Below are 27,891 nucleotides of genomic sequence, written 5' to 3'. Positions count from 1 at the left end.
GTAAGCTAATTGAAAACGACCGGCTTTTTTGCCAACGATGTCGGCATTTTGTTTTCTTATCTACTTCATATTTTTAAGGCTTTTCGCATCACTGCGGTTATTTAGACATGATTACGTCTCACCTATACCCATCTTAAGGCAAACGAATAAGATTCTGCCTCTTATCTATTTATTGTGCAAACTACCTCAAAGTGGAATCACAATTATTTCATTATTAGAATTTATTTGGGTAAAAGATTTTCATATGTACTGTTCAGCAATTATAAAAATCTATATCTAGATATGAAACCAAGTTAATGATATCAAAAATGGTTGATCATGTTTTTTCTGTTTTTTTAATTATCAAAAATGGTAGCTAAAATAAAAAAATATTTGCCTAATTTAAAAGCAAAGTAATAAAATTTTAATAAATTTTTGATTTAAAAAAATCGAAAGCAGAAATACTAGACTTATTAGAAAAAGTATGCAACTATGCATTAAGTATGCAGATTGAGCAATAAGTAAGAAAACAGCTGATATCCAACGCAGGACAGATTTTTAGATGTTATCTATAGAATAGTGTCTTCCTTTAAGATATTTCTTAATATACATTTCTAGAATCCTCAACAGTTATGAAAGATATGTTACCGTTAATCCGTAATCCGTTATAGCTAGAAGTTTCATGAAATAACATGAAAAGTCAGTTAAAGTATGTAAAATTATTGTATTCTACGATTTAACTAGGTATTCTATAGAATAACGATTACTCGATCGTTAAAGTAGGAAATACGGTACTCGAAAGTTCTTTGAATCGATTCTCGATGTTTACAGTCAGTTTTGAACTGTTTATAGCTACTTTGCAATGCCGTATGAATGCGCACGCTTCACTCCCTTGCTTTTAGACGTAGTTATTAATATGAGCATTACTAAATTATATCATCTGCTTTTTCTTATTATTTATCAATTATTTCTGACAATTAATTCAATTAAAAAAAAACTATTTGTAGTAGAAAAATTGAATCTGCCCTTGTTTATACTCGGAATAACGCAACAAGTAAAAGACGCCTTGATAAAAAAAAAAGGGTTACTTTTTATAGTAGAGAATACGGCCTGACCATGTTTATACTGAAAATAAAGGAACTAATAAAAGACGCGTTAATGAAAAAAAGGTACTTTTTTATTGTAAAAGAGCAGGGTCTGCCCTTTTTTATACTTAAAATAATGGTAATGGAACAAATAAAAGAAGCGTTGATAAAAAAGGGCACATTTTTATTGTAGAAGAATAGGGTCTGTTCTTGTTTATACTCAAAATAATACTAATAAAATACGCGTTGATATAAAAAAAAAGGATGCTTTTTAATAGTAGAAGAATAGGGTCTGCCCTTGCTTATACTCAAAACAATGGTAATGGAACTAATAAAATACGCGTTGATAAAAAATGATTTTTACTTTTTATTGTAGAAGAATAGGGTTTGCCCTTGTTTATACTCAAAATAATGGTAATGGAACTAGTAAAAGACGCGTTGATAAAAAAAAACTTAATTTTTATAGTAGAAAAACGAGGTTTTTCATTGTTTAGTAATATTATACTATTTATATTCGTTGCATGAATATCTAAATACAAAAGGAAAGAATTAGAAAATAGAATTCTAAATGAAAGAATTTAATACGTGAGCATTTGTTATCTATTACGTGAGCAGAAGTCTTAGAAAGCAAACTAACAAAATTAAATTATGAATTCTTCTCTCTTAATTTTACGTTGTTTCATGTTTAAAGCAATTTTCAAGTTTTTATTATTTATAACATAATCTTTACTACAGAGATAAGCTTTCATTTGTTCAACATGCTTAGAATTCAGATTTGCATTCTCTTTTTAACATGCATATGTGGACGTTTACAGAAACAAATGTTTTACATAAATATAGTTTAAGGTTTTAAATAGTTGTTATGTTATTTAATTACATGAGAATCTTAAACATTGATTAAAACAGTCATAATTAACTTAATTTTCTTATTAAGAGTTCGATTAATTTAAAACTAATTACTTTGAAAAAAAATTAGTAGTTTTATAAAATCATGGTTTTACTGGCAAGTTCTTTAAGTAATAAAAGATTGTTTTTATTAATTTCAAAACTTTCTCAGCACCTCTTTACTTTAATTTATAAAAAACTTGTTTAAAGATTTTAGTTAACATTTGTTTATGATATGTCATTTCTTTTTATTTTGCTTCCGCTTCTTAATTATTAATGTTTTTGAAATTTTATATACTATACTCGCTTTAGCACTAATTGATAATAATCTATTCAGTATAAAAGGCAACAAATTATTTCGTAATTTGATTAATGAGTGCATTTTGTTTTCTTTTTTATTCATATTTGTTTTAAGATAATGATCTATGGTAAGTTTTACCTTTTCTAGTTTCTTATTTTCTAGTTTTTCATTTTCTTATTTTCTAGCGATTATACATAAAATTATATTATTAAGCTATTATATTATATGTATATTATGTAAAAAATTTTTCAATACTTTCTATTTGTTTAGTAACTTTGATTTAATAATTATTTTTTTTCAAATGAGAGTGCATTTATGCAAATACAACGTATTAATCCGTGAGACAAATCAAAGTAAAGCCCAAATTTGCTCAGATAATATCATTCAATCTTGAAGAGAAAAACTATTCAATTTAGCAATCTAACAAGATTGTAGCCATTCGCTCTGATATTACGGTTGTTCAATGTTGAAAAAAACTTGATTCATTTTAACTGTCTTAATCTTTTCAAGATTGCAGCAAATTCATACCGATAATATTGTTCAACGTTGAACCAAAACATGATTTAATTTTAAAGACTAATAAGATTGCAGCAAATTCACAGTGATAACATTCAGAGTTAGATCAAAACATGGTTCAATTTTTATCACTAGTAAGATTGCAGCAATTTTTCATACATAATATGGCTCAGCAGTGAATTGGTATTTCTGAAATTGTTTGTCTAAATTATAAAACTTTTAATCCATTCAAATTGCTTTTAATGATAAAAAAAAATACAAATTCTATTTTTTTAGGAGCGTGTAATTATTATTTTACATTTTTACGACAAAAACAAACAAATCTTTTATTAATGCAGGGTCATCAGCATAAAAACCTTTCCTTTAAACATTGATTTGTGACGAAGAGTCACTCATTTGTCAGACATCCATCACAAAATAGCATCCAGCTTCGCTTCACTGGGCAAGGAAATGAATATAAAACATCAAAATCTATTTTTATAACCGAAATAATAATAATGAAAAAAATAAACCTAATTTTGTTCTAAAGAAAATTCCTTTTTTCTAACAGAGAGAGTACATCAAATCAAAAATAAGAGCATAAATGATGATCTGTGCGAGTCCTATGCTTGGGTAAACACGGCGGATGAGGTATTTTTCTATTATCAATTTCTCCCCACCCATCATACCATACAGATTTATCTTCTTTTTTTTAAAGAAGTTGATGCTCAGTAGTTGTGGTTCTGTTGCAGTCAAACTATTCCAAAACAGTATTTATGAGGAGCAAAAAACGGTATGGTGACCGGGAAATCAGGTTGAAATGTGTCATTTTACTCGAGAAAGGGGAAAAAAAACCGCCCGGTGTAGTTCAAAAGCGGGAATATAATGCGGCGTGAAGTATGTTTTATTAGTAGTATATGTTTAAATCTATTACTTCCACTTATAAAATGTGATTTCTTTCCTTTTAACTTATAAGATAAATAAGAAGAGATGCTTGCGTAGTTTGAAGTTCGTGTTGGCCTATTAGAAAGTAGTGGCGGAAAATTGCCTGCTACTGTAAAATAATAAGATGGGAAAATCTGAATTCGCAAATCGCCATAATTTATCCCCTTAGACGAATTTCAATTCTCGTTTTTTTTTTTTTCCCTCTGACCGGCATTATATACGTAATAAAAGCAAAGAAACATGTATAAATTATAAATATTATTTATAATATACGCAAAGAAACATGAAAAAAAATTCATAAATTTTAAATTTCATAGAGAGAAGAAAAATTATTAATAAATGTTTTTAAAAAATATATAAAAATTTTAAAAATTTAAAAAATATTAAAATTAAAAAGCCGGAAAACAAAATAAGATATGTTTTATTAGTATATATATANAAATTAAAATATATATATATATATATACTAATAAAACATCCAGAACAAAACAGTTATGATTTTTAAAAAAAATTCTAAATAGAAGTAACTATAATTTGTTTTTCGATCAGTGTTTCCAGATATTGCTTACCAATTCACGTGTACTGTTATGCTGTTCTAATTCATTAGACCTCCGTATTTGCGGTTAATTTTTCAGTAATTCTCTTTTTAGTCAGCCGAGTGTAAGATGACTATTAACTACCAGCTCAGTTTAAAAAATTTATAAAATAACTAAATGTTGAAAAGCATAAAAATAATTTCCTTGTTGTTGTTGTTGTCCTCTTTCATTGAGGCAGAGGAGATGCGATTGTTTTTGTTTTCCAGTGGCGCCATCTATGGCCAATAAAAAGGACTTCTGCCATACCCATACTTCACACCCGTTTACAGGGGGACCATTCATTCAACCACAGATCGTAATTTTGACCTGAATTTGAGTTTTTGTTTGCTTTCGATTTTTAATTTTCTCATATTTAAGTATCTATGAACTACAGCATTATGTGCTAGTTATAATATTTCTTTTACTCTTCTTCTTATTCCTCTAACTTTCTAACTTTAATCCTATTATTTTTAATATCTCACACCCTATGGATAAATGATTGCACGCAACTCGGGAAACTACCCTATTCGCGAACATTTCATTGGTGCTTATACTTACCAAAATCACCTCTATTTTATGTTTTCTAGCTTTTAATGCCAAAAAAGTGGATTCAAATAAGCCCAAAACAGTTAATTTTAATTATTTTCCCTAATTTAATGATATGGCACAAAGTTGTAAAGTTTCTCTCTCAAAAAATTAGAAATATTCAACGATTGTTTTCAGTTTCGAAAACGTTAAACATTCCACAAAATTTTAAATAAACAGCTTTCGTTTCCTATTTTGATTTGTTTTGATTTGTTTTAATCTCCTTTAACTACTAAACAGTTAAAAATAAACCCTTGTTTCCATTTTTGCTTCTTTATGAAAAATTAAATTTCGAAATTAACTGATATACTAAGATAAAAAGAATAATGGATAAAATACTCATTTGAAAGAAATGTTTAACTCTGTAGTGAAAAATGGAAATGCTTCATTTGCTTTTGGTTCAAAGTAATCAATCATCAATTTTTTTTTCTTTCAAAAGACAAATAGTGAGAAGAAATTAAAATAAAAGTACTAGATTTAAATAGCTGGGAAACTCTCATAATCTGAATAGCAGTTTCACAAAATCTTATTTTAACATTCTTTCAAGTTTTGTATGCATAATACGTAGTCGCAAATATAACTATTGTTGTTTGTTTGTTTGTCTGACTATGGTATGTAGAGCATTGTACCATAAGTTCTAAATTTCTGACAAGCAATTTAGAATTATAAAAAGTTACTAAAATTAATTAAAATTGATCTGTTCTTCTCCGTGCTGTCCAGATTGTTTTTTCCGCATTTTTAAAACACTAATCTTTGATTTTTGTTCAAATAAATTTATGATGTGGAATTCGAATATATATTGAATAATCAATTTGTCCTTGACTTTACTCAAACAACTCATTTTTTGTTTACAACTTTTTAACTGCTGTTTTTTTTAAAAAACTAAAATCTGCTCCACAAATGTACAATGAGATTAATTAATCAATAAATTAATTAATTGGTCTGCTATTTCCTCTCCCGCAAGCTAATCTGCGTTTGCCACATTTTAAATTGACATACACTGTTAGAATTTTCCATCAAAAAATTACAGTAAAATAACCAGCAACTGTCTGTCTGTCCAATAAACCGTAAAGTTTAAGGTGAAGAACAATTTTAACCTTTACAGTTTCGGAATCGCTTACAACAATGTTGACAAATCATGACTTCAAAACTATACGGTATTTTTTTTTAAACCATTTACTATCATGGTTTCAGAACTGTAAAAATGAAATTTTAATTGGTCATTTTGAAAGTTAGGTTATGTTAGGCAAAGGAAATTGGTGTTGGTCTCTGGTTGAGTTGTGTTTTATCAAGTGAGCTGTAGAATGTGACTTATTTAGTTTATCTTAGGGTGTCATCTATCGTGAGCAATAAGAAATATTAGATTTTATTGTTTTCCTTTTTTTTTTTTTTTCCTCATTTCAATTGAATGGCCTTCGAAAAAATTTTAATACAATTAATAATTTTTGCTATAAATAATGACGAAACTAAAATTAGGGGCCAGTGGAGTTCTGAAATAATTCTGATTTAAGAAAAATGTCTACTGGATTTTAGCACCAGAAAAACAGACCGGACATTTTTTTTCAAAGTAATAATAAAATTGATTGGTCAAGTATGAAATATTTAATAGTTGTGAGTTGGTCAAGGAATTACATATAGGACCAAATGATAAGCGAGCTAAGTGCAAAATGTAATACTAAACTCTAAGAATTCATGTAAATTGCCATGGAAAAGAATGCCTGAAAATTAGCGTTAACACACGAAACACTTGAAGTCTTTCAAGCCATTTTTTTACTTTTTTCCCATTAAAATATAAATTTGTGTGTGTTTTTTTTTATTTTTTTATTTTTTGATAGAAGTTTTAACATTTATTACTTAAGCGTTATAAAATGCCTAAGCATGTTTACTATGGATAACTAAAGTTAATGGTTGACTATAATAATCAAATATGAATTTAGGCTTCTCAAAACTCTCTTTATTTATTTATTTATTTTTAAATGAATAAAGGTTAAAAACAGATTGTCTATGTTAAGAATATATTCATTTCAAAGTTCCAGTATTCATTTCATTAAATTTTTTTATATAAGTACAACATCATATTAAAAATAAATATCTTTTAAGGGCTTATAACTTTTGAGGTTTGATGTCTAACATTCATGTTTATCACTAAATACTTTTTTTTAACAGTTCTGAATTCACAGCAGACGTAAATAACATAAAAAACGTATCATAAAATTAGGAACCCTACTCATATTCGAGGAAGATTAAACAAATATTCATTATGAACTAATCCCTTTTTTGCAATAATTGCGGGAAAGTTATCATTGTTTTAGAGAAAGAATTTTAGCCATGAGAACCTAACACACCATCTATAACAAAAACAAAAAAAAACAAAAACAAAAAAAAGGAATCTCAATTCTCAAAATGCCATTACACAGTAGATTATAATAGACTAAATAGTATTCATTTTAATACACTCATTGTTGTACTTGCAATTTACGAACTTTTAATCGGGATGTGATAGCTAACGAACAATGGAAACGAGTTCAACGGATTAACTCTGTTCATTGTTTTTAATCAAAAAAAAGTCAACATTTCTTCCTTAATAAATTTAATTGAATGTTTTGTTTCTGTAGGTAATTATATACGTAAAATGTGTTTTCTAATTTAAGTTAAATGAACTGAAAATTGTTTTATTTTTGGATTTTTTTTAAGCCTTTTATTTTTATTTTGAGTAGATTTAAAAAATTTTAAAACTCTATTTCGCCATTTGCACCGTCAATTAGTACTTTTCGCATCAGTATTTTCGGTATCAAATATCTTAACTAAATATTTTTCAACTTTTGTCTACCGTATCTCATTTTGTTTCGTAACCCATATTTAGTGATAGATATCAATGGGGGAAAAGTCTCTAATATTACTCTCACCTGAATTTTTTCATCCATTGATACTAATGTGATACTTTTATATCTATTGATACTTTTTTATCCTTTGATATTAATTATACATATCATATTGGTATTGATTATACATATTAATAATAGGGGCAAAAAAAGAAACTATTTTTTCCTTAGTATCAATATCTTTCGTCTCAGTATCTTCGGCATCAAATATCTTAACTAAAACATTTTTCTACTTTTATGTAACGTGGTGAAAATGGTGATACTTCGAGAATTTTTTTAAAATCTTTTATCAATCACTTGCTTTTTTTTCGTCGATATTCAGTGAACGATATCAATAGAGGAAAAGTCTTTAGTAATATTCTCCCTTGATATTTTTTCTTTCTATTGATAATAATGCATATTGATAATCGCGGCAAAATAAAGTTTTAAAAAATTTTAAAACTCTGTTTTCGTATCAATCGATTCATCAATCAATCGATTTTTCGTCTATATTAATCGATATTCAGTGAACGATATCAATAGAGGAAATGTCTTTAGAAATACTCTCCCTTGATATTTTTTCTTTCCATTGATAATAATGCATATTGATAATCGCGGCAAAATAAAGTTTTAAAAAATTTTGAAACTCGTATCAGTATTTTCGGTATCAAATATCTTAACTAAATATTTTTCAATCTATTGATATCGTAATAGATATTCAATATATCAATAGAGGAAAAGTCTTTAATTCCTACTACTCTCTCCAGATATTTTTCCTTCCTTCTTTTTTTCCATCTCTTTTTCTCTCACATTGACAGTTATCGAGATTGGTGGCTATTAACAGACTCGAAAACAGAAGAAAAAAACATTCGAAAATTCCAAAGAGGGGTGTAAGAGTGAGGACCCTAGTTCGTCTGCTGACCGATTACTATAAGCCAAAGCCGATCTTGCGACATTAATTACCACAGATTCTTGCTCACACACAGAAACATGAAGACCTTCTATCGTTTTAAAAGGGGGGTGGACCGATCATGGGGGGAGGGTCATCAAAAGTTCTTTCTAATTAATGCTTTGGCTCCGACTGAAGAATGTAGTCGTAGCGTGATGGAAAGGCCTATCTTAGGCCATTAGGCATCGCGTGTTCTAGGCCCTTTGCAGTGACAGCGGCCGTGTAAACAGGCCTAATGACAAGGTAGTATCTCCCTGCCTTGCGGGTAACCAATTAAAATAGAACTCTGCGTCGCTTCAATGCGCATACGCGTCTCCATAATCCTTTTTTATTAATGTCAACAGTTGGATTGAAAATGGTGATAGTTCGAGAATTTTTTTTTTTATCTTTTATCAATCACTTGCTTTTTTTCGTTAATATCGCTGAAATATATAGATTCAATTTTCGCTGTCCTTGCATTTAATTCGAGTGTCGCAGAAATTGCGGTAATTTTCAGGGAGGATTGAAATAATCATTTGATCGGAATTCTGCTATTCGATATATATTTTTTTCTTATTTAATGGAATTAATAAAATAAGAAATGAAATGAAAAATAAAACAAAAAAATAATAAAACAGAACTTCTTTCATTTGTATTTTTTTTAAATAATAAGCGCGTACGTAGTAAAAATATCCATTTAAAACTTAAATTTTTGTTTAAAATAATGTAGCACATGACCATACACGAGCAAGAAATAACAATGGTAAATACCTCAATTTTTTTTTATTGAAACAAATAAAAAGCTTATTCTAGAGCGTCTTCTGTAAATAATAATTACATGGCTAAGGGTTTCATGAGTTAAACGAGTTTAGAATTTGTTCAATTTGATTTATTTGTGACGCAATATTTTTTAATCAATATGTTTTATTTTTGCTTCGTATTTTACAATCTATAATAAAGCTGCATATAATATATACGAATATAATTTTATTGTACTTTATTTTATAAGGTCTTCATTTAAAATGGATTTTTTTTTTAAAATTATTAATTAATTATTTTTATTTTAATGTCTCAAGTATCTTCTTTCTTCTTTATTAGCTTTAGTTTTAGTTTTTATTTTACTTTATTTGTTAGTATTTGTCACCCAATTTTATTGACACTAATTAAAAGACTATTCCAATAAAACAGCCGATCAATCAAAAACATTTTGAATAAAAAAAAATATGTTTCACATTTAATTTATTTTTACTTCAAATTTTAAAGCTAGCATGTTCAATTATTGAATTTGATGTTTAAAAAAATTTTTTTTTTAATTTTTATAATTATTAGAAGCCAATATAGGAATCGAATTTTGCTAAAGTGAAATTAAAATCAAAATAAAATTTAAAAGATTGAAATTATGAATAGTAAACGAAAATTACACATTAAAAAAATTAAATTATAAAGTATTAGAAAAAAATATAAAAGTATGCGTGAAAAATAAATGCATTAGAAAAAAGTACTTAAAAGTATTAATATGGACTCAGCTCAAAAAGTGAGCTAGACACTGCTCAAAAAGCGTGTCTAAGAAAATGAACATAGCTCAAGAAACGTGTTTTAAAAAATGAACAAAACTCAAAAAACGTGTTGAAAATGAACATAGCTCAAGAAACATTTTGAAAAATGGGCACAGCTCAAAAAGCATGTTCAAGCAGCTCAAAAAGCATGTTTAAAAAATGGAAGCAGCTCAAAATGTATGTTTAAGAAAATGGACACAGCAAAAAATGCAACATTTAATGTTCAATTCAAATTTAACAACTAATACGAAGAATTTTATACTTACTTTTCCTTACTTTTTAAACTCAAATCCCGTCGGCCGAAGAAGCCCAGTTTATTAAATGGTGACTGGTGCATGTTAAAGTTCGCACCAACAAATGAACACTTCAGGGGTACTGATTGATCGTTTTCTGGTTCAGGTCAAAATTACGATCTGTGAATGAATAAATGGATGTATGAATGGGTCAACCCTGTAAAACGGACTGTGACAAACGAACTGTGTGTGACTGAAATCGTATTCTTAGCTATATAGATGGGGGTCACTGAAAAACAAAAAACAAAAACTCACCCTCTGCCTTAAATTCGGCTGGGTTTCTAAGCAGGCTTGCTGGTAATGGCAAGCGGGAATAGAAACAACAGCTTTTTTAAACACATAGCATAACGTTACGGGGCTAAATTTGGACTTTTATTCATCTCTGTTGCTTTTATTTTTGCAGGTAATTTAAGTCCTCTATATCTGAACACACGCCTTAATGATTCTTTACCCCAGCCAAGGATTGTCCATGACTTCTCTCCCTATGGACTTAGGCCTTACGATTTTGCTCGCCAACTTCTTACCTCACAGACAGCAGTGAATAAAATTTTAGGTAAGTTCCTTTCACTTTCAGCATTTTATTTTTATTTTTACTTTTTTAATATTTTGCAATTTAAAATTAACCCTTTTCTTATGAATGAAACAATAAGTATACCAGAAAGGTTTGAACCGTAAGCAAAAGTTTAAGTACTATCTATTTTTTTTTTAAAACGAGTCTAACAGGACTTTAATTGAATAACAATTTTGATTAAGTTCTTGTCCTTCTAATGCAGCAGGATTGAATCGATTGTGGTAACCATTGTTGCTAACCAATATGAAACAATGAACCAATGTTTGGGTAAAACATTGTTTGGGGATCGTGTGGATTTTCTAAACGTTTAAAATCTGGGAGCATTTTATTTACTCTACTAGTTCCTTTGCCATTTGGCAAAAATTTTTGAGCAAGATTTGATTTAATCGCTCTCTATCGAACTCAACTAGACAGACAGAACGAGGTGCATCTTTATGATCAAAATGTCCACTTTTTTTAAAACTTGGCATATCGATTACTTTCAGTTATGGCTTCCTCTCTATACATTTAAATGTGGTTCATAAATCACGAACTAATTTACGGATAATAAATTTATATATATTTATCATATCTTATATTTACCATAAGAATTTTATATTTTAACCACCGTTGAACAGCAGACACAATTTTTTGGGTATGCGACTATTTATGTTCAACTCCGTAGCCTTGTAATTTGAGGAGATGAGGCAAAGTAAATGCAGATTTGGTCATTTGGAGCAGTGGCAAAGAGTAAACAAGATTTTTTGAACTTTTTCAATTTAATGCAATTATTTTTATTATATAATATAAATTTCTTTAAAAATGACTTGACGTAAATTTTTTTCCGTTAATACTTTTTTTATTATAACGGTGATTATCTAACTAATACATGTACCTAATATAAAGTGATATGTTATTTATCCGAATATCCACTTTTTAAAATAAATCTCCCTCTTCGAAATTAAAATTGAAAACTAGAAAAGAACATGTGAGCTACTTTAAAAACAATTTAACCTACGTCTATTTAAGAAGAAACACGTCGTAATTTAGCTGAGAGACCCATAAAACCCACCTTAAATCCTCTATGTCGCAGTCAAACACAAATGTGCAGAGAAGATGCGACATACAGTGAATCCAAATCTGGTCATTTGGAGCAGTGACAGCGAGTGAACAAGATTGTTTGAACTTATTTTATTTAATATAATTTTTTTTATTATTTAATATAAATATTTCAAAAATGTTTTAAAGTAAATTTTTTCCGTTAATATATTTTTAATTAAACCAGTGATGTCTAATTAATACATATAATGTACAATATATTATTTATCCACTTTTTACTTTTAAAAATAGATTTCCGTCTTCGAAATTAAAATTAAAAGCTAGAAAAGAACATATGAGCCACTTTAAAAACAACGTAACCTACGTCTATTTAAGAAGAAACACGTCGCAATTTAGCTGAGAGACCCATAAAACATACCGTAATTGCTCAGTGTCGCAGTCAAACAACAAATGTGTAGAGAAGATGCGACATAAAGTGAATCCAAATCAGGTCATTTGGAGCAGTGACAACGAGTGAACAAGATAGTTTCAATATATTTTATTTAACATAATTGTTTTATTATTAAATTTATTTTTCATTATTTAATTTTTTTTATTATTCAATTTTAATTTTGTTTAAATAATTCAATGTATATTTTTTCTGCTAATATATTAACTGGTAATTATCTAACTAATGCATATAATATAGAAATGATACATTATTTATCCGAATTTTCACTTTCAAAAATAAATCTCCCTTTTCGAAATCAAAATTAAAAACTAGAAAAGAACATGTGAGCCACTTTAAAAACAATTTAACCTACGTCTATTTAAGAAGAAACACGTCGTAATTTAGCTGAGAGACCCATAAAACATACCATAATTGCTCAGTGTCGCAGTCAAACAACAAATGTGCAGAGAGAAGCGGTGGCATAAAGTGAATGCAAATCTGGAGGTCGGTTAAAGAGGTGGGCGAACAACCGTCTCAAAATGAAGACCGCCTTTTTCCTTTCAGCTAATAACGAGTCTTAGACTCTTTTTTTGTGAGCTGCCGTATTACTCATTCGCAATAAATGATCCTGCAAACTCATTAATCGAACACTAGGTAAAGCTATTACCATAAAGATACATAGTCTGTGTGTTACACAATCCTATGGGATATGTTTTGATAGATGAAACGAAAGTATAATCGCTGGTGTGGTTTGTATTTTTTTATTTTTTAATAGCGATAGAATGACATCTTTGGGAACTGGGGATTGATTTGGAAATTCGATGGAGGAAATTTTTAAGGAGGTTCTTTACAATCCATCTAGTTTTTTATCGCTTGAAAAAAAGAGATTTTTTTGGGTCTAGGTGTCTCAGTAAGTTGAGAACCTCTAAGTTAAGTGTCATACTTTTTATGTAATATTAAATCTTTCTCGAGTCTTGTTTTCATTATAAAAAATAAAAAAATAATAATATTTAACAATTTTCTTACAATCAATCCTGCTTTTCGCGAATCGAAAAAAAAGGATGTTTTCTGGTCTAGGTATCTCAATAAGTTGAGAACCTCTAAGTTAAGCGTCATACTTTTTATGTAATGTTAAATCTTTCTTGGGTCTTGTTTTCATAATAAATAAAAAAAAAGTGTATAAATTTTTCGAATTGAATTGAAAATTATTAAAGCTGTTTTTTGAAGACTCGGTCGTCTCATAAAATATAACTGTTTTCTTACAATCCATTCTGTTTTTCGCGGATCGGAAAAAAAAGATGTTTTCTGGTCTAGGTGTCTCAGTAAGTTGAGAACCACGGTAAGTTACGGCGTCTTATTTTCCATATGGTGGTATTAAATCTGGCAGCACTAAGTCTTATTTTCACTATAAATAAGATTTTTTTTTAAATTTTAAATTGGCAGACACGCAAATGAAGATTCAGTTCAAAATGATTAAGGCTGTTTTAAGAAGGTTCGATCGTTGTCGCATAAATTGCTCTTTTCTTACCATTCATCCTGTTTTTCTTGGATCGGAAAGAATGTTTTCTTCTCCTCTAAAAAAATTATAGTAGAGCTTTTAAAATATTTGATTTGATTGAAATATATTGTAATAGCTTTTAAAATTTACTTGATTGCAAACTTCATTCGCTTCAAAAATATACAAACGGGACATAACAGTCAACGTATTTCTTGTCCTCATAAATAGGCGTTCATTTTCAAGATTTGCCAGACGTGAAGAAACAAAAGTCATTTGAAATATAAAACGTAAAATCGCCTATTACGAAAACAAAGATGAGAAACAAAACTAGGAAGAAAAAAAACAGTAGTCGAGAGAGGAAAAAAAGATGAAAAACAAAACACGAAATTTTTTTTCTAGTTTTGTTTATTATCATTATTTCTTCCATTTTTCGTTGCCAACTTTACGTTTTATATTTCAAATCACTTTTGTTTCTTCTCGCCTGGCAAGTCTTCAAAACGGGCGCTTATTTATGAGCGCTTGAAACATGTCGACGGTTATTTCTAATTTGTATATTTTTTAAACAAATGAAGTTTTTAATCCATATCTTACCACTTCAGTTTATTGAGATTATTTTTTTAATTTAAGTTATTTATACGTTCTAAAATCCAGATAATTCCTTACTGCAGGATAATATAGTTTGTTTGTTTAGATAGTATAGTATGTTTTCTTAATTATAGCTTTATCTCAACTGTAATAGGCTGTGGTTCTTTTCCAGAGTTTCCAATTTTTTGCCCCTTTTTTTAGTTGATATTAAATCTTGAGATTTATTTATTTGAAACAATAAAATACAGTATTCCTCTGGAATAAAACAAATTCTAATGGCAAATCTTGCCAAAATAAATTTATCACCCATAAATTATTTCCCGATTTAGGAGGTACATGAATATCACATTTTCATCAAAAGTACTTTACAAAAATAGAATGTAACTTTTTTTCTTTAATTTAAAGAGAATGTAATTTAAGTAAATATTTTAAATATCAATAGAAGAAATCCATCATTCATAAATTAATTTGTGATTTATAAACTACATTCATTGTAATATCACTCTTTCATAAAAAAAAATATTTTGCAATAATCGAATGCAAATTTTGAAACTGTTTGCAAGAAATATCATTTGGGTAACATTGTTTAATATCAAATCATAATAATAGTATTATGATTTAATCATACTCTTATTATTAAGTTGATTTATCCGTGTTCATAAATTCATTCATGTTTTATAAGATGAAGTCACAGTGGCAACACAGTTTCATTTAAAATATGTTATGTAAATCAAATACATTTTTGAAATTCGCCGGCAAAAAACTCCATTTAGGTAACTATTGCTTAATATCAATAGTTTTTTAAAAGTAAATATTATTACAATAATTTTAATTACATTTATAAGTTCATTCATGTTTCATACATGCCCGTAAAATCACATTTTTATTAAAAGTTCTTTAAAAAAATCTAATTTAAATAAATACGTTAATATCCTTATTTTTTTGCTTATTTTTTTTTACGTGTATCGAAGATTTTAACGGTAAATTAAAATATATAAATCCACAGTCATGAATTCATTCATGTTTTATAAAATGCATTCACAGTTATACCTCATTATTATTAAAAATTGAAAGTGCGAATTTCAATTTTAAAAAAAAATATATGCTAAAATTAAACATTTCTAAAATAAATCTATTCATAAACTCATTCTTTATATGCTACATTAACAGGACGTTTTCATTAAAAACATCTTACGAAAATGGAATCCATATTTTAAAGCAGTTTGCAGAAAATCTCATTCAAACAATCATTGTTTAATACCAATCCTTATGAATAGAATTACATCTAATAACAAACATTGTTCGGATAAATTCATCCATCAATACTAACTCCTCATTGTTGAAGCCAAAACGAGATAGTCATTAGTAGATTATTTACTCATTTTCAATGCAATTAAATGACAATAAAAAATGCTCTTGATTCGCTTATTGTTCAAGCATCCTCCTCGTAAGCCATGAAATGAATTAGGTAATTCGATTCGCCCTGTTACCCATAATTGCGGGTGCCCAATAGCTGAAGAAACCCAGCTGCGCGCAATCTGCGAGGGCGGACAGAGAGGGCGCATGTCACACTCTGGTGTCCGTATGCCACAGAAAGGAAAACCATTGGTTGAAAGGACATGTGCATATAATGAGATGTGAAAAAGGCTTTTGTGACATTCTCATTGTTGTCCAGTTGGGTGGGGAAGGGATAAATTATCTTTAAAAGGCTCTCCTTGCTCATGTAGTCATAATTTAAATTACTTTTAGGCTGTTGTCTTATAATTTACATGATATTAAGGCTGCTGTCTTATAATTTACATGGTATTAAGGCTGTTGTGTCACAATTTAAATTACTTTAAAGTTGTCGCACAGTTTGAACTACTTTTGTTTTCTCATACTTTAAATTAATTTAATGCCGTCGTCTAATAATTTACATTACTTTAAGGCTGTTGTCTCCTAACTTAAATAATTTTTAGGCTGTTGTCGCATAATTTAAATGATATTAAGGCTGTTGTCTCACAATTTAAATTGCTTTAAGATTGTTGTTTCATAGTTCGAAATACTTTTGTTTTTTCATACTTTAAATTGATTCAATGCTGTTGTCTAATAATTTAAATTACCTTAAGGCTCATGTTTCACAATTTAAATTACTTTAAGGCTGTTGTATCAAACATAAAACTACTTTAAGACTGTTGTCTCATAATTTAAATTATTTTAATGCTGTTACCTTATTGTTTTAACTATTTTAAGACCGTTGTGCCAGAGGTTAAATTACTATCGTTGTCTCATATTTTAAATTATTTTAAGGCTGCTGTCTCATGGTTCAAATTAATTTACGTTTGTTGTTTTATAATTCAAATTACTTTAATGTTACTTTAACTTACTTTATTTTACCTCATGATTTAAATAACTTTAAGGTTGTTCTTTCGTAAATTAAATTTCTTTACGGTTGTTGTCTTTTAGTTTAAACTACTGCAAGACATCTATATCCTTAAAATATAAATAGTTTTAAAGCTTTTTACAACTTACAGTCTGTTAACATTTAATAATAAGTTTAAGACAAAGTGACATATTATATTCAAAGGGGGGAAAAAAGGTATTTTCGAAAAATTTGCTGTAGTAGGAGAAAAATATTCTTTAATTTTCAGTAATAATGTTAGTTTTTAATTTTAATGTTATAACAATATTAGTAGTAGTTTTCAGTTTTAAATTTAGAATCCGTTCAAATATTGCGTAAGTATCTTATTTTTGCTGACAAGGAGAAGAGGGATATGATCAATGCTTACGTAAGGCACTTAAATCCACTTTTTAAAAAAAATAAAAATGAAAAATTTAAATGCATGAAGCAAAAAACTTGAAGTATTGCGCCTCACTTGCAATTTACAATTTGCTTATTTTTGCGGACAAAGGGGAGCACAAAAGTCCCAAAAATATGCTTACGTTACATTTCAAAGGCCTCTTATTATTGAACAATATTCAGTTTTAAACATACTGAACAGTATTCAATTTTAACTCATCATTTTATCTCAAAAGAATAAAAAAACAACTGATTTTCGAAATTATGTTTTGCAAGTCAATTTCGAATTTTATTTAATTACAACGATATAAAAAGTTTTGCTTTGATAAATTTTGCAAAGAAAGTGAATAAAATTATACAGATTTCAGGAAAAACCAAAATTAAGACTTACATTTCATACAGTCTTATTTTATATAGTAAGGAGAGTTACGTTTCGTCAATTCTAGTGGAATGCTCACGCAATCTTGAAAAAAATATCAGACTTACGCGAATGGAATCAAGAGATATTGCAAATACCCGTAAGTTAAAAACACTAACATCGTCATCCTAATTATAACCATGAAATCAAAACATTTACACTGGACGTGGATATTATGGAAGTTAACTTGTCTTCTATCTATCTATTCTATCTAATCTATTTCTTTTAATTATACAACTGAATTGTATAATTAAAAGAAATAGATTCTATGACTTTAAGTAATGGGAAGAAAAAATATTTTGTTTCTTATGAACCTAGTGTAATTAGACAATCATTTTTTAAACCAAAACTAATTAAAAAAATTATTACATCAAACATTTGATATAAAATCATACGCCAAAAAAAAAAAAAGTCGAGCATGAGCAGTTGCTTTAAATCTTATGTAAGAGAGAGTACGTTAATCTGATGTAAATTTGCTACAGATTATGTATTAGAAATGTAATATGTATAAAAATTACATTATTCCATCCTCTGTGATTTTCAGGATAAATAGAACTTATTCTCACGATGGCTCTCAATACCTTTGAAATTTATGCGTGGAATTCGATGAGATATTTTCCGTTTTTCGATAATTTCTTCTCCAAGACGCCGTGCCTCAACTATTCTAAATTAGCTTAGATAATTCCTTCCCTGCTGTTACAATTCAGCCCTCCCTCGTGGCGTGTCGCATGCCCATTAAAATTATAGAGATGACCTTTTTTTACCCTCACTGTCACAGTGAACAACTGGTTGTTTAAACAAATGATCATTGATGATGCGGCTTAAAAATTTCACCCCGGCGTCATCAACCAAAATGATTTGACCAAAAAGGGGGGACCCTAAAAATGACACTAAGACCTTAAACGAACAGTGCTTATTAAGAAATATTTGCGAATGGGGGAAATGCTGTTTAATGTCTATAGTAACTGCTCATAGATTAATGATACTTAAGCTTCGAAGATTCGAATTTGGAATGTATTACAATGATTTATTGAGGACATCTTAGGTATCAATGATCTCTTTTTTTTTTCTTCTTCTTCTTTAATTTGTGTCTTAGAAATAAGCGGCAATCGTATGCTTGGGGGCATTGGAATAAGAATGGAGGTGGCAGTGCGTCTCATGTCTTGCGACAAGGCAGTGTCACAAGGTCATCCTCTAAATTCAACGACTCTATTCTTATTCTCGCGTGGCTTTTGAGCTTATAAAAAATTCATGATTCTCACTTCTCAGATGGGAATGAACAAGGTACATTCCAAATTTATTTAATTGAAAGAAAATGACAGTTTTATCTTTCTCGCTTAGTTAGCTACTTTTTTTTTGCACCGTAAAATTTTTTAGTGTATATCAACTCTAAAAATTGGTGCAGTGAAACGCCATACAACTTGGATCTCGCATTTCACAACACCAGTGTTCTTTTATCCTTCTTGGTGTAAAATAGCCGCCATCATTTTTGTTACCTCGTGTTTCACTACACCAGTGTTCTTTTACCCTATTCGGTGTAAAGTAGCAGCCATCATTTGTGTTACCTCGTATATCACTACACCAGTGTTTTTTCACCCTATTCGGTGTAAAGTAGCCGCCATCCTTTGTGTTATCTCGTGTTTCACTTCAATAGAGTTCTTTTACCCTATTCGGTGTAAAGTAGTCGCCATCATTTCTGTTATCTCGTGTTTCACTACACCAGTGTTTTTTCACCCTATTGGGTGTAAAGTAGCCGCCATCCTTTGTGTTATCTCGTGTTTTACCATACCAGTGTTTTTTTACCCTATTCGGTGTAAAGTAGCCGCCATCCTTTGTGTTATCTCGTGTTTCACCACTTCAGTGATTTTTCACCTTATTTGGTGTAAAGCAGCTGCCATCCTTTGCGTTATCTCGTGTTTCATTACACTAGTGTTCTTTTACCCTTCTCGGTGTGAAGTAGCCGTCATAAAGTAGCTAAAATTTATAATTACAATAAGAGTCATTAAAGTTTTTACAATACGATATAAATAATCCTTAATTTAAAATGCATATTTACATTAATTTTTAAAATAAATAAAACATATGTGAAGCATAGAGAGAATATTAAGAAAAATTCGAGCTAGGCTTAATAGAATGGAAATGGATAGAAATTATACATTATTAAATCATTGAATACAGTTCTCAGAAATTTAAAAATTAAAATATAATTATCCTTATTACACAACTAAAAAGATACTTTCATATTTTAATGGTGAATTTTTGTTTGTATTGATGAATATTAGCGTAGAAGGCAATAACAAACTCTCGCCATCTTATTCAGGATTGCAAACTAACTACTGGCGAAATTCAAGCGCCGCCAACGGATTTTTTTTTCGTGTTTTAGGCAGTGAAAATAATTCTTGTATGGTGGGAAACGCGAGAGTTTGGTGAAAGCTTATTCAGTTTTAAGTGTTTACATTTAGATTACACCCTATAAATCGTATATGAAAGCTCGATTTGGTGTTAACCTAAAATATAATGTTCGTTCACTCAATTTTGGGATTGTTCAGCATCAAATTGGAGATATATTTAATCAAAGTTTTTGCAGTGTATGTCTCAATTTAAAAATATGTGTAGTAGAAAAGATAATTTAAATGAAGAGCTGAATCGATAAAAGTTCTAAGCGACAATTTGCTAAATCAGAGTAATTTTGCGCATTCTTAGACTTTCGTTCTTATTTGCAGCCGAAAATCTTTTTAAAGTTCTTTTTATAGTTAAAAGTCTATAAATCTTTTTATAGACTTTTTAAAGTTAATTGCCGACTGTTTACCAAATGCACTTGAAACTTACTTCGACTTTAAAAGCACTTAAAGTTTGCTACTTAAATATCTTTATCCACTGTAAAATTAAAGATTTGGCCAGATAAATTAATTATGTACAGTTAATTAAACTTAAAGTGAGAACTTTTCCCGGTAAATCTTAGTTATTTTTCCAAAAAAATCTCTACGAAACTTCTTTCCCTGATTTGAAATATCTATTCATTTCATTAAATGCAATCATTGCTACAATATTTGTTATTTTCTCCATGAAAACGAAAAACCAGTCTGTAAATAATTGAATTTGTTAATTTAGCATGTTATTACAATTTTCAAAAAAATTTTTATTTGTTAATTTAAAAATTTTAATTTGTAAGTCTGAAGTTTGTTAATTTTTAAAAAAAAAAATCTGTTTAATAATTAACCAAATAATCAATTTATTAATTTATTTGATCATAAATGGTGTTTGATTTTGTAACCGTAAATATAAGTTTCTCTTATTGTTTCAATCGTAAAGCTGCTTCTTTTTATCTCAATAAAGAGAAAAAGATCGAGTTTTTTTCAAAAAAAAGTTTAGTCATTTAAAAATAAATAATTTAAAAACAAATATGATGCCAGAGCATTTCCGTTTTCAAGACTTAATTATGCATTTAAAAAGTCGTTAGTTTTTAAGTTTAAAAAAAATTGTCAGTTTTTAAATTCGTTAAATTTGTTAAATTTTTCAATTAAAAATTTGCTAAACTTTTCAAGAAAAACTGTTTAATTTTAATTCAATTAATGCTATTCCAATTGTTTTTATCTAGCGATTTATTTATCTAGCGATTTCAATCGCTAGATATTTACTTCTATCTCTATAAAGAGAAAAGATTGAGGGAAGAAAAAAAAAGAGAAATGAAAAGAGAGTGAAGTTTAGATTAGATATATAAACCATTTAATAACACATACCATGCCCGGGCAGTTTTACCCTAAGGGCTGTCCCACGCCACAATAAAACTAAAATGATTGCGGGACGATAATTTCGGAAGTTGTTGATCATATTTCTCTGCGAGTTACGCATTGCTATTTTTTTACGCCAGTCGAAGTATATCTATCGACCCCAAATTGTATATTTCATTCTACGAGAAATATTAATTAAAAAAGAAAAAAAAATTTGACTATAGCAATTGGGAATCCGCCATCCTATCAGAGTTTGACGGAACCCCAACACCAAATATTCGATCATTTTCCTCTGTTAGAAGATCTGCAGCTTTTATTTTACTCATCCTTTCCTTCATCCCCCCATTCCTACCCCCTTCACGCTTGGTCAAATTTATCAGAATATTTTTTCCCTTCTGGTTTTTTTTTTTTTTTACTTCTGAATATAGGTCCCTACATGGTCGGCGCTGTGTATTACAACAATAACTGTAATGATGAGAGAAATGATTGTAATAAACGTTACGCTATTACAGTACAAGCACTTACTACGCATACACAACTGGACTCCCCCCCCCTTTTTTTTAAACCAAAGTTTTATTTGTTCATTTTTATTCTTTCATTTTAATAAATTTCAACTTTCTTGTTTTTCGCGCCTGAGTTCGTAATTTTATTTCCATGGTGGTTTTAACAACTTCGAAAAATAAATAGCTTATTCTTTTTCTTGTGCCGAAAAAAAATTTTTGATTTCTGTTTTTCTTCAATTTAAAGAAATAACTAGCGTAATTCCATTATTTGCAAATTCTTTCTTTCTTTCTTCCGTTGCTAAAGGTATTCATGCAATTTGATTTTTTAAAAAAAATTAGAACAATTCTTATAAATTATATTGGTGGTTTTTAAACTATATGATAATGTAGACATTCAATTATTTTTACATTTCTATGTTTTTAGGTTATTATTTATTTTAAACTTATCTCCTTTAATTTATTTTGTATTTGTGCTCCTTAGAAAAATATGTATCAAATTAGACTGCGCTGTATTTTAGCAAAATGAAATTAAAAAGGAAATCTTTCGCGATGTGGGAAATAAAACTTTTATTTTATAATTTTTAAACTACCTAAATGAATATATCACAAAATGATTTCATTTTAACTTTAACCGGGGCTGAACAGCCGACCTATTTTTAGACTTGCGATTAAAAATGATCAACGCCACAGTCTTGTAATTTTGAATATGGCTAGGTTTAACAAATTTCTCATAAAAAATATAATTAGAGTTTTCTCTGTTTAATGTAAGGAGTTTTAAGTTTAGATGAATTAAAAAAAAATTATTTATACCATCTAAAACAAAATAATGTTGAAACTTCATAAAAAATTTAATATGACAACTAGCAGAAAATTATTTCTTGTTGAAGATGCAGAGTTTTTCTGATCTTTAATATTAGGAGACAAGACTTTACATTTTTATGTACTGGTTCAAATTTGCTATTATTAGTTTACAAATACAGAATTTTCGTACACTTTCAAATATGACAATAACAGCTATACCAGATAATAACAACAATGATTTTTTCATGCGTAATTGATTATTTCATGTTGTCAGCAGAAATGAAAGATTAACATTGACTTACTCATAACAATAAGATATATATGCTTATTATTAGAATAGATTCAAACATTCTTATTTTTAATAAGCTTTCATGATTTTTATTTTACTTCCTTGAATTTAATGAAAATCCCTTTCAACAATTATTTTATTGCTTTATTGTCGAAGCTCAAGTATCCGTAATGTCTCCTCTTTAGCATTGCGTCTTTAATTACTATTCATGAATTCGATAAATTTTTCACACTCATAAATCATTCGATTGACCTCATTGTTTTTCAATTTTTGCATTTTTCTATTAACTTTATTGATCTGAATATTTTTTTTGACATTTTTTAAGAGTTTAAATCATTAAACTAAATTTGTAATCCTTTTTTTTTTTTTTTTTTTTTTTTTTTTTTTTTTTTTTTTTTTAGCTACGGAAATAAGAAATGTCCCATTTTGAGTGCCTTAAATTCAAAACTAAACTTTAATTTTTAAATTAAAACTTTGCTAGCAATTGTTGTCTGAAAATCGAAGAGAACAAAAAGCTAAACTATTTATTTTTTTCAATGATAAAATCGCCAATTTGGCGAGATTTTCTACCTTGATAATTCTCTATTTTTGGATAGTTTTATTAGCTGAAATAAAGCTGGTCGAAGTAACTTTTCAGTTATTAAAAAGTTAAATTACAAACGCGTTTTACTTTTTTTAGAAAGAGTCGTCCCGGCTGAATGATTATTGATACTTCTTATAGTTCTTTAAGAGTGTAGCCCCTGAGTTTTACATCTGAAAGTTTGGAAAACGAAACGAACAGAGACTTAAGCTTAGAGGGTTAAGGATACAAAGCTGAAAATATTATTAAATTTTTTATTCGTCTTTTATTAATATAAAATATGTATTATTGATTTCCATTATGAACATAAAAGAAGTTCAGCATTTTAATAGCTATCTGGTATTTATTAACACATTCATAAGACATATTTTTTTCATAGGACGTACTTTTAATGTAATTTAAGTTATTGGTCTTAAGTTATTGGTATTTACTGCCAGATGGTAAATAAAGTTTAAAATCATCGATTTGTAAGGCACTTAAACTATAGTTTTTTTATTTTCCTTTGCGACAGAGCTTCGGAAAACGGTGTTTTTTGTATTGAGTACAATGACTTGTATTCAATTAATGAGCTATTTTTTTTAATTTTGTTTTTTTCTTATTTGCCAAAGCAGGTAGGTACTATGAGACTGGTTCTCTTCGCCCTGGTATAATAGGAGGTAGCAAACCTAAAGTTGCCACACCTGTAGTCGTCGCCAAAATAGAACAATACAAAAGAGAAAATCCTACTATTTTTGCATGGGAAATTAGAGAAAGGCTCATTTCAGAGGGTAAGTCATTTTTCTTATTTATTTTAATTTTAGCTGCAAATGCAATTAATTGAAAACCTTAGAACTTTTTAGGTAAACACACTCAGAATCATTACTATTTTTTAAAATGTCTGAAGAATTTTCGAAATTTTAAACAATTTTCCTTCGATTTTGCCATTTGCAACCTCAAAGAAGTTTATAAAATTTTGCCAATGTCAACAGCTGGTCTTGATTTCTGAAAAAGTCTGAAAAAGAAAATTCAATGTTGCATTCAGCACCCCTCCCTCCCCCCAAAAAATTACCTTCAAATAAATCACTTAAAATCTATTGTCTAAACAAAGCAATCAATGATACACTTACTTTCCTTTTTATCTTTCTCTCTTCAGCATTAATTATAATTTCCTCAAATCCATTTGTCTCGGATTAAGTTTCTAAGCACTTAATTTAGGTTAAGGTTTTGCACCGAATAATATTATTTAAGCCCTTTTTAGTTATAACTTATTGAAATCATCGCTCATATGACATTGTAATTTACTAAATTTAGCTCCAATACAGACACATTCAATTGGTTTGAAACTTATTACTGATGAAGTTCATCGGAAATAATGAATTCAATATTGTATTTTCTCAAAAAACACATATGCTTCAGTAAGCCATAAAAATCCTTCCAATAAATGACTTATAATTTGTCGTTGACAAATCGATCACAGGTACGTGAGTTCTCAATTTGTTTTTCGTCTGTTCTTTATCATTAAATATAACTTTCTCGAATACTTTTATCTCGAATTAAGAGTTAATTCTATCTGTTTACAACGTTTTCGTCGTATAATACTAAAACTATTTTTGTTACGTACCTGTAACAAATCGATCACAGGTACGTGTGCTCTCAATTTTTTTCCCTTCTGTTCTTTATCATTAAATATAACTTTCTCGAATAAGGAGTTAATTCCATTTGCTTACAACCTTTTTGTCGAATAATAATAAAAATACTTTTGTTTGATTTAACCCTTATATAGGGTAACGTTTTTCTTACTGAAATCAACGTTCATATGGCATTGTAATTTATCAAATTTCAATCAAATATGGACAGCCGCAATTTGTTTGCAATACGGACAACATCACTTGCTTGAAACTTGTTGCTGATGAAGATTACCAAAAACATTAAATTTAATATTGTGTTTACTTTAAAATATGCTATAAGCTGAAATTAAGATACACTGTTCGAAATTTCTTGGAAAAAAATGGTTAAATAGCAATTTATTTGTTATTTTACCATATTCAAACAAAGCAGTCGAATAACTATAAATAGGGAAGTTATCAAACTGTGAAAAAACCGTTTATTAACTGCTTTCATCTAATACGGTTAAGCAACCAGAATTTTTTCGCACCAACTAATCCCACCAAATGAAGCCATTTAGTTCTCTACAACTGCACACTTATTACAACCGAGAGGGCAAATCTGTTAGTCTCATGGCGGACAGAACTGGGGTTCGATTCCTAGCGTTAACACCTCAATATTTCTTCCCTTCCTTTCAACACATGAAGATTTTCCAGTGTCCTACACTTCCCAGTTTTGTTCCTGCACCCTACAGTGCCCATTACCTAACGAAAAGCCAACCTCCTATGTCCAGTTAAATTTTTTTACGGTTTTAAAACCATGCTAGCTGTGAAATATTTAAAAAAAAAACGTATAGTTTTGTATTCATGCTTTTGTAACCATACTAGTTGTTAGCGGTTTCAAAACCGTAAAAGTAAAAATTAACCGTAAACTTTACGGTTAATCGGATGGACAGACAGTTGCCTGTTATTTTACCACAATTTTAGAATGAAAATTCGAACAGTGTACCCTAAAAGGACCCCCAAACAAATCGCTTAAAATCCATTGTTGAACCTAAACAGAGCAATCAAAGGTGCATTTACTCTCAATTTTTTTTCCTTTTGTTCTTCATCATTAATTACAACTTTCTCGAATCCATTTGTCTGGGATTGAGAGTTAATTCTATTTGTTCATAATTTGTCCGAAGCGATTGAGTTAAACGCCTGTCAAGAGATTTCTTTTCCTATGTTGAGGTCAATATTGACTCTATATGAAAGAAGAAAATAAGAAAAGAGATTCAATCTAGCACTATACCATGTTTGCACAGAATTTCGCATGTATCTAGATGTGTTCGATTGTTTCAAGAACAACCACTTGTCTTTCATTGTTATTTGTCATATATTAATACAGAGATTCAGAAATATGTCTTCTGGTAACGATAATGAAGACTTCGTGCAATGATTTGTTTCTCATCAGGTAAACAGGGTTGGTTTTAATAGCTTGGGGGAGATATATTGTTAATATTTTTTAGTTTATAGATTAATGTTCATGAAATAGTTCATAAAAGCATTTGATTTAACTTCATGTATTATGTTTGGTGCAGTAAGCATTAAAGACTGTACTTCGTAATTTTTTTTTTCTATTAGATCTTAGTTGAGTGAAAAAATTGAGTTCACTTGATGCTACCAAGTTTTACTGTTCGCCAAATTTTTTTCCTTCTTCTTGTCGTGCTTTATTCTTTTTAAAACAAAATTAAAATCTTATCTGAAGGCATGTCGGATATTTCTGTTTTTAGTTCTTTCTGCTAGCAGAATAATAAAAAGAAACTGCTTATTGCTTACGCGTCGAATTGTTTTTAACCAGAAACATTCTTTGAAACGTTCTCCAGTTTGCAAATCTGGCTTATCATTATTTTTTTCCTAACTCATTATTTTTAACTCATTTCTTAACTCATTATCATTATTTTTTTCTGTTTTAGTTAAAACTAAAACAAATAGGATAATATTTGTTCTATGTAGGTTAAAGAAAATAACGTAAAGCAAAAATGAAAGTACAGTTCATTTGCATTTTATTCACGTTGCTTGCATGCTTTAGTCTACAAAGCACAAAAAAATACCATATCCTTTTTGGTTTTAACTAAAGAGCTAAGAAGAAAATATTGATAAGCCGGATTTGCAAACTGGAAAACGTTTTAAAGAATATTTCTGGTTAAAAACAATTCGTCATGCAAGCAATAAGAAGTTTCTTTATATTATTCTGCTTGTAGAAAAACTAGCGTCAGATAAGGTTTTAATGTCTTAAAAAGCATAAAGCACACAAGGAATCAATAAAAATAAAAACTACGTCAATCTATAGCCATAAATCTACAACGGGAAAAGATATATTCCAATTTTGTAAAATTAGCATTTAGAAAAAATAAATTAAATTACTTGCTAGAAAAATATTAAAGAACAGTATGTGAAAATAGTCAAATAGAGGCTTCTACTATAGTGCCCATATTAACACCTAATTATTTCCGTTTAAATATATAAAAAAATCTCACCAAAGAATTCTTTATTCTGTAAAGCAAACGATCTCATTACAAACACACTAACTTACACATTTCCACTACTATAAA

The 27,891-nt window shown here is 28.8% G+C and overlaps 1 protein-coding gene and 1 long non-coding RNA gene across 6 annotated transcripts in view; one reads left to right on the top strand and one right to left on the bottom strand.

Moving 5' to 3' along the window:
* The window catches only part of LOC139426203 (uncharacterized), a 125,937-nt gene that overhangs the window by 51,532 nt on the left and 46,514 nt on the right, over nucleotides 1-27,891 (bottom strand). The gene's annotated exons all lie outside the window — the stretch shown is intronic.
* LOC107449509 (paired box protein Pax-6) overlaps nucleotides 1-27,891 on the top strand; it is a 193,686-nt gene that overhangs the window by 120,178 nt on the left and 45,617 nt on the right. For 3 of the 5 annotated variants that reach the window (XM_043052175.2, XM_043052189.2, XM_043052180.2), the window contains 2 exons: nucleotides 10,892-11,041; nucleotides 24,320-24,478. In XM_043052175.2, the coding sequence (XP_042908109.1) occupies nucleotides 10,892-11,041; nucleotides 24,320-24,478 (309 nt within the window). The remainder of the gene's footprint in view (nucleotides 1-10,891; nucleotides 11,042-24,319; nucleotides 24,479-27,891) is intronic. The other 2 variants (XM_043052183.2, XM_043052195.2) reach the window with 1 other exon arrangement.

This window comes from Parasteatoda tepidariorum, chromosome 8, assembly GCF_043381705.1.
Source record: "Parasteatoda tepidariorum isolate YZ-2023 chromosome 8, CAS_Ptep_4.0, whole genome shotgun sequence".
Lineage (NCBI taxonomy): Eukaryota > Metazoa > Arthropoda > Arachnida > Araneae > Theridiidae > Parasteatoda > Parasteatoda tepidariorum.
This window is presented reverse-complemented; position numbering and strand designations above follow the sequence as displayed.